This window comes from Babylonia areolata, chromosome 3 (assembly GCF_041734735.1).
Source record: "Babylonia areolata isolate BAREFJ2019XMU chromosome 3, ASM4173473v1, whole genome shotgun sequence".
Taxonomy (NCBI): domain Eukaryota; kingdom Metazoa; phylum Mollusca; class Gastropoda; order Neogastropoda; family Buccinidae; genus Babylonia; species Babylonia areolata.
The window spans coordinates 24,197,367-24,213,230 of record NC_134878.1 but is presented as its reverse complement, the minus strand read 5'-3'; the positions used below and the strand labels follow the sequence as shown (position 1 = coordinate 24,213,230).

At 40.3% G+C, this 15,864-nt stretch overlaps 1 protein-coding gene across 1 annotated transcript in view; it reads left to right on the top strand.

Moving 5' to 3' along the window:
• The first annotated feature begins 3,777 nt into the window (after positions 1-3,777).
• LOC143279871 (uncharacterized) overlaps positions 3,778-15,864 on the top strand; it is a 32,735-nt gene continuing 20,648 nt past the window's right edge. The window contains exons 1-6 of the mRNA XM_076584155.1: positions 3,778-3,890; positions 6,495-6,609; positions 7,514-7,594; positions 8,789-8,998; positions 11,271-11,479; positions 14,088-14,319. Of these exons, the coding sequence (XP_076440270.1) occupies positions 6,507-6,609; positions 7,514-7,594; positions 8,789-8,998; positions 11,271-11,479; positions 14,088-14,319 (835 nt within the window). The 5' untranslated portion in view covers positions 3,778-3,890; positions 6,495-6,506. The remainder of the gene's footprint in view (positions 3,891-6,494; positions 6,610-7,513; positions 7,595-8,788; positions 8,999-11,270; positions 11,480-14,087; positions 14,320-15,864) is intronic.

The window sequence follows — 15,864 nt, the reverse complement described above, 5'->3', positions numbered from 1 at the left end:
TCATGCTAGTTCCGAATAATATAAACAGCACCAGTCGGGCTACATTACAATTACATCACATTTCCATCCCCACATGCTTGCAAGCCACAAGTGGCGCGATACTTGAACTTGTTCGTCGTGAAAAGATTTTCAATTGTCACGGAACCAGAAACAAGAAGGCGAAGTCAAGTCCGTTTCTGCTGTCACAGCGACATCAACCTCCCGCAGATTTTTAACAATTGAACTGAAGAAAAAAGTATCGCTCCTGTGTGTGACCCATTCATTGAGAATCTATATACATTCTAGCATTTCATATTGTTGCTGCATGGTATGAGTGAGTGTGTGTGTGTGTGTGTGTGTGTGTGTGTGTGTGTGTGTGTGTGCGCGCACACATAGATGTCCCTCCCTTACAGATACACACACACACTCACACACAGACACACACAGACACACACACATGCTGACATTAAATATCAACTGCACTAAAAACAAAATTGCAGAAGCATTAAGATATTTCTTATTTTCTAACACAGAATTCTGTTCAGACATACTAACATGCCTACACACTTACACATGCATACCAGAGCACTGTACCCTCACAAACACATGTACGCACACACGCACACACACACACACACACACACACATGCGCGCCCATTAAAAAATAACCAGATAGATCACATCACATCTGAGACAAAACTACACAAAATACAAAATGCATTAAAACAGGACTACAAAAATACTAGTACAAAGATACTTGTTAACAGGCATACCTTGGTTTAACCATTTCGCCCAGAACAAAATGCTTATGGAAAAGGTAAGTTTTCAGATCTGATTTAAAGGAATGTAGATCAGAGGTATTCCTAAGAAATGAAGGTAGAGAGTTCCACATTTGGGGAATCTGAGCTCTGAAAGACCTATTTCCAGCACATTTGAGATTAGTCCTTAAGTAGCTTTTCAGAACTTGATTTTAATGTTCTGTGCGGTTCATATGTTTCCAATACAGAGGAGAGATACAATGGAAGAGACTTGTCAAAATGTCTGAAGGCGAGTGTTGCTAACTTACAGTGAATGCAGGACTCAATTGGAAGCCAGTGTAGTCTGATTCAGCAGAGGTGTAACATGATCAGAATTCTTTTTGGCGAGAACCAGTCGTGCAGCATTGTTCTGAATTTTCTGTAATTTGTTGATGGAGGAAGATGGTAAACCTGCAAGAGGTGGAATTGCAGCAATCCAGTCTGGACAGGACAAAAGAGGAAACCAACTGAGCCATATTTTTCTGCATGTGTGCATGTGCGTGTGTGTGTGTGAGTGTGTGTGTGATATACATCTGTATTGAAGTGCAATGTCTACATTCTCAAAGTTTTGATTTTTTTTCCATAAGAAAGAAAAAAAACAACAACTCTGCAGTGAATCTTAACTGGTTTGAATCACACTGACAGGCGCAATAGCCAAATGCTTAAAGCGTTGGACTTTCAATCTGAGGGTCCCGGGTTCAAATCTCGGTGACGGCGCCTGGTGGGTAAAGGGTGTGCAGACCTGCTAGTGCCTGAACCCCCTTTGTGTGTACATGCAAGCAAAAGATCAAATACGCACGTTAAAGATCCTGTAATCCATGTCAGCGTTCAGTGGGTTATGGAAACAAGAGCATACCCAGCATGCACACCCCCGAAAGCGGAGTATGGCTGCCTACATGGCAGGGTAAAAACGGTCATACACGTAAAAGCCCACTCGTGTACATACGAGTGAACGTGGGAGTTGCAGCCCATGAACGCAGAAGAAGAATCACACTGCACCCCCCCCCACCCCCCACCAGCCCCCACCCCACCCCTTTCTCCCTCAAAGAGAAGAAGAAGAAGAAAAATCACAGCTACAGTTTCTGAAGTCTTATTTAAATGCACCATATGATCAATATCGTTTGCAAGCAGTGGGTATAAGCTTTGGCTGTTGAAATCAAATTATCTCTTGTATACCCCTTCTAACCGATAATACTCAGATGTATTCATAAATACTTTTAAAAAAATGTCTTCAATCACCGATATGTGTGACGGGACATTAAACAAAATTCCTCCTCCTCCTCTCTTGTATACGAGTGATGTATATATTGCTTATAAATCAACATTATATCGGATAAATGTCAACAGTATATAAACAGTTGCAATATTTGTTCACATCAGTATGAAAAAAAATATCAGGAGCATTCAAACTCCACAATTCCCAAGAAGAAAGCTTTTAAAAAAATCTTCATACACAGATAATAATCTGACTGTGTTACACAATTTGTCAATACCAATTATCCTCCTGAATCAATCCACTCTCAACTAACACATACACACACACACTCTCTCTACAAATTGACACCCACTACTGTAACCCCCCTTCAGCCTAAATGTTATGACAAAACAGTTTTCAAGGCCCAAATAAGTCATCTTTCACTGTGTCATCAGTGTCAGATTAGTGTAAAGGGGAAAGCAAAGCTGTCAGATCATTACATACTTTCACTTCCAAATTTGTTAAATTTTGTAAAATTACTCAATTTACTGTCAGCAGCATTGGTTTCCACTGCTGATGCAGAAGTAGCAGTGATGTCTTCTTGGACTTGCACATCTGACAGCTGTGACAAATAAAGAAAAGAATGTATGATTATAGCTTGAATGTTATGACACTTGTTTTAGTTACACATTTTCAGTCAAACTCCATACAACCCCCAAAATGTGTCAGATCTATTCACAACATTATGCATGTGCAGAATCTCAATGCAGTGAGTTGTTTAAATTTGCAACAATAACTATGCCTTATCTTCATGCCTTGTCTCTCTCTCTGTCGCTCTCTCTCTCTCTGTGTGTGTGTGTGTGTGTGTGTGTGTGTGTGTGTGTGTGTGTGTGTGTGTGTGTGTGTGTGTGTGTGTGTATGTGTGTGTGTGTCTGTAAACATTCACATTGTCTGTGGAAGTAGAAGGGATCTCACTGTCTTGGTATCAGTGTTACAGCATTTTTTGAAAATGTGCATTTCCGGTTGAAAGGAATATGCACTGACAAATGTTGTATAGTGCAAATGCTTTGTAGTGTTTGTTTCAATGGTACACTAGTCAGTTTTGTACTATGTGTCAGAGATGCATGTATCTGTGCTGAATAAATATCACAGCTAAGAATGTGCGCCCCCCCCCCCTCCCCCCAATACCCCCTCAAGAAAAATAAAACAAAACAAAAAAACAAACTAACTCACAAAAAATCCTGTTGAATGGAACAACATTGGTGACTGAAAGCTGAGAAAGGCCGGCCAGCTGGTGTAGTGTAATTCTCCGTTTTAAAGGTTAAATTGTGCTTTTGGATTGAAACGTTAGGCAGATAAGTGTGTGAGAAATGAAGACAGTATAATTATCCCTCTTTGAGAAATCAGACCCAAAACATTCTTAGTCTTGGCTGTTGAACTGAAACAAATATATTTTGAAACATAAAAAAATGAATATTCTCTTCAAAATGTCAAATACCGTGCTTGTTTTGAAGACCTTGTTCGTAAAAAGTGAAGGAATATCATCGCCACTGAGGGTGCGGTCCTTTTCAGTTCACGAAGTCATTCTGAACTCGCCACGCTCTTTGAAGTTTGAACAGTACTTCTTTCCTCCCGTTTTCCCCAGACCCATTGTGAAGCATTTACACAAGTACAATCGACGAACTCGCAACTTTCACTTTTAGAGACTTCCCACGAATTCTCTTTCCGGCTTAATCAAGGGCAAATTACTCTCAAACGAACAAGGTCCCATCAGCCCACTTCCGTTTCCGTTTTCTTGTTTTCAAACAAGCTTTCACGCCTGCTAGCCGGTCACTTGATGTTCGTTATTGTATTCTCTGCACCTGACTTGTACGACGTTTGATGCTCCCTTCAAGCCCTCTTGTCTGGAAAGCTTGCAGGTATGTATATTTTTAAGCAGTGTTAAAGTTTTTATATTCTCAAACAACTCACAGCCCCGAGACGGACAGAGATGTATGACAGGCACTAGAATTCGATATTAGTGTCTATGGATGTATCAAGACCTGACTAATCGCGTTGGGTTACGCTGCTGGTCAGGCATCTGCTTGGCAGATGTGGTGTAGCGTATATGGATTTGTCCGAACGCAGTGACGCCTCCTTGAGCTACTGAAACTGAAACTGTATCAAGACCACCGACGCACTGTTATAGTGAGAGTTCATGTTGCGATGATAAAGAGGTTGTTTGCACGTGGCGTTTTTCGCCGGTTTCTGAAAAAATGAACGTCTGTAGTTGTCCATCACTCGTTAGTTGATCCATATTACTGCAAGGTGTAGGAGTACGTGTTTTCGGTACTGCAAAAAAGACTCCTTTCTGCCTACACTTCATCTGAACTCCCCAATGTCTTCCCCTCTTTCATTTTCGATAAAGTCCAAAATATTCGTACCATCATAGACCAAATGCCTTTCCAACCTGCTCCTCAATTCAATGGCACTCCTCTCCATTCCTTTAATCCATTAACTGAAACAGAAGTCAATGAAATCCTGAAAGAAATGACAATAAAATCCTGTGAGCTCGATCCTTTATCCAGTCTGTCTTTTCCCAGTGTGTTTCACAGTTTTTCCCCACAATCACCAATATTGTCAACTCATCCCTTCTCACTGTAACGTTTCCATCCACTTTAAAAACTGCAATCGTCCGGCCTTTTCTGAAGAAATCCAACCGTGACACAAACATTTTGAAAAACTATTGACCAGTTTCTAATCTTCCATTCCTGTCCAAACTCCTTGAAAAAGCTGTCCTGAAGCAGCTCAACAATCACCTTTGTCTCAACAATCTCATCCACCCATTTCAGTCTGCCTATCATGCTGACCACAGCACCAAAACCACTCTCCTCCACATCCTGAATAACCTACTGCTAGCGTCCGACCAATCTCCCTCCTCACTCTTCTCGACTTGTCAGCCACCTTTGACATGATAGACCATTTAATCCGTCTTTCCCGTCTTCATTTTACATTTGGTATCAATGGCACTGTTCTAAACTGGTTCAAATCTTATCTCACTGATCGATTCCAGTCTGTCATTGTTGACAATTTCCAGTCTGAACCCGTTAAAATTGAACATGGAGTCCCACAGGTATCTGTTTTAGGCCCTGTGCTCTTCACACTGTACACTGCTTCTCTTGCTGAAATTATCAACTGCCATAATGTCAGTCATCATTCTTATGCTGATGAAACTCAACTCCAGAAGAGTGATACCCAAAAAAACTGTCTTCGCTCTTGCAAGAAACATCCAACTGCTTCCTGGACATTTAAAATTGGATGACTCTAAATAAGTTGACAACACACTGTCCATGCAAAAATTTATCAGTCATACATGTCAATCCTGCTACTGTCAGTTGCGGTGCATCAGTTCCATCCGGAAATATCTTTAACCAATTTAAGAATTCAACCTTTGTATAAAAAGATTGAAAAACAACAACAAAAAACAGCAGATTGAAATCAACAGGAAGAACAAATCATCAGTACAGGAATCACCACAGCATTTAAGGCAGCCATCAAAAGTTCCCTGCCAACTGGGTTTTTTTTAATTTGTTTTGTTGTTGGTGTTTTTTTGTTTGTTTTTGTTTTGTATTTTTTTCACCTCTAGCAATTTTTGTTTTGTTTATTTGTTAACATGTGCTCTCAAGTCCATTGCAACAATGGCCTGACTGGCCTCTGTAATATCTTAATCTTTATCTTGATCCTGAATAAAAATTCATGAGTGGGATCCATTCAGGGACTTTTAACGGAAGATAGTAGTAGTAGTATAGGGACTGGCAGGTCATCTGCCTGGACCTCTCAGCCTTTTCTAATTTTATGTCCCCATCGAATCTTCATCTTCACTTCTTTCTTTTGATTTTATTTATTTATTTTCTTTTGTTGTTGTTGGGAGGGATACACAAGTACACTTCTGCAAGAACTTTCTTTTCATTCATTGCAATCAAAAAAATTTTCTTTAAAGATGGTATTGATGTCAAGGAGATTTTTGAAAGTGTTAGTATTTGTGCAAGTTTAACTAGATGTTTCACCTTTTGGAATATTGGAATTAAATTACATAATATATTTACTTTGATTTTGCATGCATACCATCTTTCTAATCAAGTTGGCTTAAAATGATGAGAAATGAAAATGACAAGATGATGTCGAGAGCCTTGGCCAACAGAACGATTCAGCACTTGTAGCTTTCAGAGGCGTTTGATTGGCTAAGAGCGGACCGGGCAAGACAGGTTGTCTTTTCACTGTTAGGCCTAATTTGCATCAATTTGACATGGTAAGTATATATATCACCAAACAGGGAGTATAATACAAACTCCTCCTTTCAGTAAGATATGAATTTTGATATCAATATGAATTTTACAGACATTCTTCTATCATGTACAGGCATGAACACATTGTTGGCATGTGCGTTTGTGTGTGTGTGTATTTCAGGATTTTTACATCCCCCTTTACTTGAGTTTGATAAATAAAGAAATTTGGGGAAAAAAATATTGGTTTTTGCTGTGCAGAGACTTATACTGATGGCACAAAGGAAGCCAGGTTCCCGTGGCGTAGAAAGCCTCTGGAACATTTCCTATGCAGCTGTGAAGAAAAACATCCCTATTTCTGTTGATCTTCTTTGTGGTAAGGAAGAAACATCTTTCCACCTTTTTCTTCTTCTTTTTTAAGTTGTTTCTTTGTGTACTAGGGACACAGACAGTTGAGTAAATATTAGTGTGTTTATTTGTTTGTTGTTTTATACAACTGCAAGTTCTGTGATTGTTTGTTGTTATTTTATGCAGGTTCTATGATGGTATTTATTACCAAAATACACTCCAAGAACATTCTTTATGCCCCCACCCCACTTGCCCCCCATCTCCCCCTTCCAACCAGCCTTTCCATTTCCAAACCCCACACATCCATTCTGCTATAAAAAAAAAAAAATAATAATAATAATAAAAAAAATTTTTAAAGAAAGTAAACCAGCACATGTGAGCATTAACTTCAATCTGTTTGCAGCAAATTATCTATTTTCTGTCACGTAAACAAACAATTTTGTCATTCAATATACCAATGGAATATGAATGTGATTGATAAGTTTTAACTGTTTCAATTTTTCATGGTAACTTTTATCCAGTATCAAAGATTTGTCAAGTTTGCATTCTTTTGTGTTTTCACTTCCTGGACAAACTGCCAGTTTTACCACATGAAGTGTATACATGTATATGATATGTACTCCCTTCATGTTAAACAGCCACCTTCCCCGCCAACCCATTCTCACACATGCACATTCGTGCAAGTATGCATGCATGCTCATGCATACAGATGCAAAAATGATGCATTCACATTCAAGCTCACATACACACAATACAAATATGTATGACCTTGCAGGCACATGCAGGCACACACATACACACTGACATATAAACATGCAATTATCACAAAACCATGAAAATAAAAGATCATGCGATGACACAGTATGCTGCGTAGAAATGTAACTTAAAAATGTTCTAATCTAAGAATGCTCAGATTTTGTTTGTTGTTTCAGGATTGCCACTGCCCTTGGTGGAAGAACTCTCTGTTCACCTTCACTGGTCAGACCTGCTGAAGCTGGAAGAATTTTACAAGTGTTCGTATTAAATATGATTTACACACTATAAGTATTACAGTAATAACAATACTGATGAATCATTTTTATTTTGTGCATAATCTTGTGTAAGGCAACTCAGTGCACTGTACACACTCCACAGAGTGCAGTTTATGCACTAAAAGCGCACACTGTAGACCACCACACTCACTGACCCTATAACATAGCTAATGAAATGCTAAGCAGAATCGATGCATCTTGATATTCATTTTAAAATCACAGTTTGAGTGTTGCTTAGACTGGATGGCAGAGAGTTCCATATTTGGGAGGCAGAGAAACTAAAGCCCTGTTTCCCGACTGTTTTCATATTGCGCTTTTGAAGTTTGAAGATTTTTTTCAGTGGAGGAATGAAGAGTGGTGGGTGAAACGTGTAGCACACAGATAGATAGATACAGTGGAAGTGACCCTTCAAAACAGTGACAGGCAGTAAGTGCAACTTGCTGCTCACCACCATTATTGAAATGAAGATAATTATATGATTTGTTGTTGTCTGTAAAACAGCATGGAACTGAATGCTTCCGGCTATGTAGCTTTCTCCTGACCAAACCTTGCTGGAATCATGCGTACTTCCATGTGTGGGTTTAGTTCATCAATACATGCCTTTTATCGCTGGGAGGAATGTGGCAGAATGCTTTAGATGCTTATCTGCCAATACAGTGTCCACGAGGGTTTGGGTTTGAGTCCCAATCTGGCCCTTTAAATTCAAACTGAGTGTCTAGTCATCCAGATGAGACAATAAACCAATGTCCCATGTGCAGCATGCGATCGGCACACTAAGAAGGAGCCCTTGGAATCATAAGTGTTTGTCCTCTGGCAAAATTCTGTAGAGAATCCACTCTTATATGTACACAGATATATGTATGCACTGGGGTTATACAGCTGGTCAGGTATCTGCCTTGATGTGGTGTAGCATATATATCAATATGGATTTTTCAGAATGCAGTAACACCTCCTTGAGAACCTGAAAAGTCTTTGTCTCACTTTCTCACACTTGGAGCTTTGTTTTGTTTGTTTGTTTCTTTCCTCAGTTTTTGTTTATGTGATGTGTGTAAAAGATGCAAGTGTACATTATTTCAGTGCCCTCAGGGGGCATGTGGAATGAACTTGTTGTCTTGCCTTCTTAGTTAGTTCTTCTCCTTGAGACTTTTCCTTTTCAAAAGAATCTGTCCACCTCAGGTAAAACAGTGACGGAGAAAGCCTGGAGGCAGGAGTATGAATCACTGGGGGTGTACGAGCCGGATGAGATGCGTCCATGGAGCAGGTCTCCCCCCACCTGTGACTGTCACAGCAAGGTCAGGTTTCCCCTGACCTACAGGGACCGGTGGTTTTCCTGGTTCCACTCCATGATCTTGTCTATGGGCGTAAAGCTCATACAGGATTTCAAAAGTAGGTTCAGCATACAGGACTTCCTTAATAGACTTTTTATTTTATTTATTTTTATTTTTATTTTTTTGTAAATGTACATATCACAACATGGAAGTATCAGTTTAGCATAAAACTAAAAGCAATGTTTGTTATGGAAACATGTAAAAATCAGTGAAAGTTACAGTCATGGATCAACGGGTAGGGGGTGGGGTGGGTGACCAACACAATGGGTAGATTAACCTTACGGCAGATGGGAATCGTAATTCAAACAGTGTGTGCATGTGTGAAAGTCCTTAACCCTTTTGCTGCCAGGGAAATAAAATTGAAATGAAATCTGCTTGCCAGGATTTTTTCACAAAAAACGGGTATATATTGTTTAAAAAAAAGTCTATGCACTTTGTTATTGGAGAGAGACCCATTAACGTATACATTTTCTGAAAGGTATATGAATAAAGAATGCAAAACACATGATGCTTTCCAATTTTGCATGTTTTCAATGACATGCAATTGTTTTGAAATGAGTATTTTTGTTTTTTGTCAGATTTTCAATTTATTCATTATAATATAAACATTAGTCAAGTAATTTGCACAGTCAGATAATATTTTCTGGACAGACGGATAATACCTGTAGACACATATTATACTAGAACAACCACAATAAAAATTTAAAAAAAATTAATAAAAAAATAGACTACACAATTTATTGTGACAACTTGATAACAACATAGAAGTGATTGTCCGGTTCTTTCAGGCAAATTGGTAAAGTCAAACCCAAGAACTGTTCCAATTCGAAAACATTTTGTATCTTTTATGCATATAGCATGGAATATTTATTTCTGCCTGCCTGCATTTGCCTGTTCCTGTTGGAGTATCTGCTGTGCATACAAACTGGTTTGCTCAACAAATTTTCTGATTTAGATTATCAAAAAAGGAGGGGGGGGGGGGGGGAAAGAGAGAGAGAAAATTAATGCAGTCCATGTTCCTTGGGTCTTTTTTCAGTCCACTGTCACCAGTAAAGTTGACAATAGTATGCTGGATGTTTGTTGGCACAACATTGATCCCCTCAAACACAGTAAGGCCATGCCCCCTTGGCCTCCAAGCCCCTCCTCTTCCCCCTCTCTGACCCAGTACACTTCCTGTCTCCTCAGTCCTTTTACCTTGTGTTGGCTCAGTGCCAAGAATGTCGCTCACGCTGTGTACTGATAATCTTTCAGTTGCGTCACTGTTGTCTGCTCTCTACAGCCAGCTTCACTCACTGTCTGTCATATCTTGGCCAGTCTCTTCATTGCTTCCTTTATTTTCTGTAGAATCATCCGATAAAAGTTCATCACTGTCTTCTTCTTCAAGTTGATGCTTCAATTCTTTCTGAACATCAGGTGGAGAAAATAATTTTGGTTGTTTTAGTGCATAGCTTTGGCAGGGTGTCCAACATTTTGTTGAGCAAGTGACAAGCCAGGCAAAACACTACCAGTTACCCAACCAAATCATTCAAATAAAGGACTGCCTCATGACGTAGATGGGATTTCTAGCTATCAATAAAATCTAGAAAGATTTCCCAAGCTAAAGCTAGCAGGTTTTTTGTCAATGAACTCAATGAAAACTGGGGAAAAGTCAGAATATTTCGCTGGCAGGTTATCTCATCATTGTGGCAGCAAAGCATCCACAGTTGTGCTGTCAAGTTATCTCGTCATCTAGGCAGACTAGGGGTCAACTGGCTACGGAAGAGTTGAAGTTAAGAGAAAGCATACCAAAGTGAAAAGATGGCTGATGTTACAAGTGAGTGTGTGAGACTGAGAGTGATGATGAAGGTGGAGAGAAAACCCTCGCTATGAAAGAAAACAAAACCACCATCCCTTACAACAAAATCATTGCCACCAGATCTTAAGGAAGGTATACAATAAACATTTCTACAAGGACAGCAAAGGAAAAACTTAGTTTGTGCACTCTCTTCAAGTGCGAATTCTCCATCAGTCCTAGCGGCAGTGATGAATCAATGGCTGTCCTCAGCACTTTGAAACAAAAAAGAAAAATGTGTGTTCCTGTAAATCCTATTTTTTAAAAAAAATCTAACATTGTTCCTGATTTTTATATCATCTGCTCCTAGTGGTAAGATTTTTGGGGTAGGCATTTATGGTAAAGACTGTCAGGCCTATCAGGATTTTTTCTTTCTTTTTTTTTCCACTTGCCATGAAGGTTTTGTTCTCATGATACAAGGTACTTCACAAGACCATTACAAAGTACTTTCACACACATCCAAATATGACAGTCTTCAAATTGATACTAATGTTTTCAGATTACACCACTGATGGTTCCCAGTCAACAGAAGAAGAGGCTGTGAAGATGTTGAGGCAGCTGAAGAAAGTGAGCCTCGATCTGGCCACAGTGGACAGGATGCCCATTCACCACCCTCAGTTCATCGCACCGCTGACCACCAGTCTGGTGGTGCTGAAGGTGGACTTTAGGTATCAGGTTCAATTCTTCGGCTCTGGGACCTGGTTACAGGTTAGTTTCTCCTGGCCTTCATCCTTCCGCCTCCACTTGTTTTATGATATTTTTTATAAAATGTAAGACAGCGCAATACCAGTTACAAGTGAGTGTGTGAGATGATGAAGGTGGAGAGAAAACCTTCGCTATGAAAGAAAACAAGACCACCACATGTAACAACAAAATCATTGCCACCAGATCTTAAGGAAGGTATACAATAAACATTTCTACAAGGAGAAAGTAGGTGTCAACATGATTTTTATGTAAGTATTCACTGTGTCCGCCGGTCGATTGTGATCGTGCCTTTGAGCTCGATCACCCAGTTGGGCCAAGTAGTTTTGTGACCTGTTGTGATTCATCATCGGACACAAAACGAGAGTGCCAAAGAATCGATAGACAGAAAACTTAACCGTGTGCAGAGCACAGGAGCAGCCGTCAAGACAGACGGCTGCTGGAGAAAGAGGGCGCTAGTCAGGGATGCAAAGGGGAGGTGACCTACTTCGGGAGGTTATTGGCCGTAGCTACTTTCGTTTTCTCCACATGGGCGGGTAGTAGTTTGCACAGGACAGGAATCAGACCCCTGCCAGAGTCTGCACTCATGGGTCACGGTAAGTGTGTTACTTAAACATAATTTTAGGAAGAAAATTTCCTTTTGTGCACTCTCTTCAAGTGCAAATTCTCCATCAGTCGTAGCGGCAGTGATGATTCAATGATTGTCAATTGTTTATATTTTTTATGAAATATAAGATGGGTGCATTAGCTGAGTGGTTAAAGTGTTGGATTTTCGTTTGAATTTCAGTAATCCACCTGGTGGGTAAAGGGTGGAGTTTTTTCCTATCTCCCAGGTCAACATTATGTGCAGACCTGCTAGTGCCTCAACCCTTTTCATGTGTATACGTAAGCTGAAGGTCAAATACGTACATTAAAGATCATGTAATCCATGTCAGCATTTGGTGGGTTACAGAAACAAGAACATACCCAGCATGTACACTCCTGAAAACAGAGTATGGCTGCTGTCATGGCAGGGTAAAAACAGCAATACACGTAAAAGCCCACTCATGTACATACGAGTGAACATGGGAGTTGCAGCCTATGAATGAAGAAGAAGAAGAAGTGAAATATTATGTTGTGTGTCACAACTGAGAGACCCCGGGGAATCTGTTTGCACATCTCAGTGATCCTTTATGGTTGAGGGTGGAGAAGAAGAAGAAGAATGTGTTGCTTTGAGTATTAAGTTTTATAAAGCATTCACAGCAGTTTTCTGGATTACGTACTATATCACTGTCCATTATTGTTATATTAGCATGATTTTTTTCTTCTTCTGTATTTGTGGGTTCCAACTTCTTTGTTCACTCCAACCTACAGGGGTGGGGTATGGGTTTGATGAGTGTGGGCGTTATCTTGCCATTTCGTCAGCCGTACTCTGTTTTTGGTGGGTACATTTCCATGATAAAAAACAGTAGGGCTTCCCATCAGAGTCCTGGGTACCCTGAATTAAATTTCCTATGTGTTCTGGAACTCTGAAGATTTTAGTGTTTCACATGAGAGTGACCACTTACTCATCTAAAGGCGTTTTACTCAAACATAGCATCAGTGTTATGATGGTCAATAAACCTATCTGCTTCCTGTCTCTCCCCTAGCCTCCCAACGCTTCACTTCCCTATATTAAATTTGTCTCTTTGGTTGAAATATTTGCAACAGTTTGTCTATAGACTCCCATAAACAGATCCTGTCTATAGACTCCCATAAACAGATCCCATAATCCTTGCCAATGTTTGTTGAGTTATGGAAGCGCAAACATATCCAGCATACACACCCAGAAAACAGAGTATGGCTGCCTATATGACTTGTAAAAATTGTCACCCACACAAATTTTCACTCACAGAACAATGAGTGAACTTCAGAGACAGCATTCTATTATTTTAATGCAGTTAGAAATGTCTCATGATTGCTTCTGTCTAACTTGACAGTGTGGCAGGTCTCTGACGTTTTTCATGAAATGTAACATTTCAGCTGAGCATGATTTTTGCAAAGGCTCATGTCAAAGGCAAATAGCTTGAAACGAACAAACAAATAAACAAAACACACACACACACACACACACACACACACACACACGCGCGCGCGCGCGCGCAAGGTCAAAACTGATAATAATAGTACATTTATATAGCTCTTTCAAATCTCTCAGCGTTTTACAGAAACATGTCAGTCAGAGTCAAAGCACACAAGAACACACACGAACATGCACATGCATGGAAGAAACAAGTGGATCAGTAGAATACAGTACAGACAGGGAATGAAGTGCCTTAATTATGCAGAAATAGCTTGAAAAGGAATATTTTCAGATTGTTACAAAGAGATGTGAGTGAAGGACTGTGACAGACTGAAAAAGGCTCAGTGAATTCCAGGTTTGTACAAGTGAAGAACTAAAAACTCTCCTGCCGTGTTTCTCTGTTTGATGTGAGAACGCAGGAGATTCTGTCACCAGCAGAAGAGCGGACAGACCTTGAAGGGTCATGGTTGGTTAAAAGGTCAGAAACATGATGAAGTGCAGTTTGCAGAAATGACCTGGAAGCAGAGACATGACACTGAAACTGGAAACTGACTGTTTGGACATGTTCTTCAGGTTCTGAAGGAGCTGATGCAGAACGGCCGCCTCAGGATTCTGCACCTGCTTAACATGGGCGTCTTCACCGTGGAATGGCTGGTGCTCTTCTTCATCGTCAGCGGCCTGTTCCACTGCAGCCGCTGCACTCGGTACTTCCCTGTTCTGTTGGACACGGCATGCAGAGTACAGTGTCCACCTCTGCGGACTGGTGTCTGCCTCGGTGCAACAAACACAGAGAGTCGTTTTACAGGTGAGGAGTCTGCAGGACACAGTGATGATACAGAGGGGAGTGATGTTGATACAGGGGGGAGTGATGATGATGATGATGATGATGCAGAGGGACACCATGACGATGATGATTGTGATACAGGGGGGAGTGATGATGATGATACAGGGGGGAGTGATGATGATGATGATGCAGAGGGACTCCATGATGATGATGATGCAGGACACCATGATGATGATGATGATAATACAGGATACCATGATGATGATGATGCAGGACACCATGATGATGATGATGCAGGACACCATGATGATGATGATAATACAGGATACCATGATGATGATGATGCAGGACACCATGATGATGATGATGATGATAAGGACACCATGATGATGATGATGATAATAAAGGATACCATGATGATGATGATGCAGGACACCATGATGATGATGATGATGATAAGGACACCATGATGAAATGATGATGATACAGGACACCATGATGATGATGATGATGCAGGACACCATGATGATGATGATGCAGGACACCATGATGATGATGATGATACAGGACACCATGATGATAATGATGATGATGATAAGAACACCATGATGATGATGATGATACAGGACACCATGATGATAATGATGATGATGATAAGGACACCATGATGATGATGATGATGCAGGACACCATGATAATGATGATGCAGAACACCATGATGATGATGATGATGATACAGGACACCATCATGATGGTGATGATGCAGGACACCATGATGATGAGGAGGAGGAGGAGGACACCATGATGATGATGATACAGGATACCATGATGATTATGATAATGATGATGATACAGGACACCATGATGATGATGATGATACAGGACACCATGATGATGATGATGATGCAGGACACCATGATGATGATGATGATGATACAGGACATCATGATGGTGATGATGATACAGGACACCATGATGATGATGATGATGATAATGGTACAGAGCACCATCATCAGGACACCATGATGATGATGATGATGATACAGGACACCATGATGATGATGATGATGATGCAGGACACTATGATGATGATGATGATGATGCAGGACACCATGATGATGATGATGATGATACAGGACACCATGATGATGATGATGATGATACAGGACACCATGATGATGATGATGATGATACAGGACACCATGATGATGATGATGATGATGCAGGACACTATGATGATGATGATGCATGATGTGATGATGGAAGAGAAGAAAGTGATAACGGTGTTAATGATGATACAGAAAGAAGTGATTACGGTGGTGGTGATGGTACAGAAAGAAGTGATTACGGTGGTGGTGAGAAAGAAGTGATGACGGTGGTGGTGATGGTTCAGAAAGAAGTGATGACGGTGGTGGTGATGGTACAGAAAGAAGTGATGACGGTGGTGGTGATGGTTCAGAAAGAAGTGATGACGGTGGTTGTGATGGTACAGAAAGAAGTGATGATGGTGGTGACGATGGAGTAGAAAATGATGACAATGGTGATGATGAAGTAGAAAGTGATGAC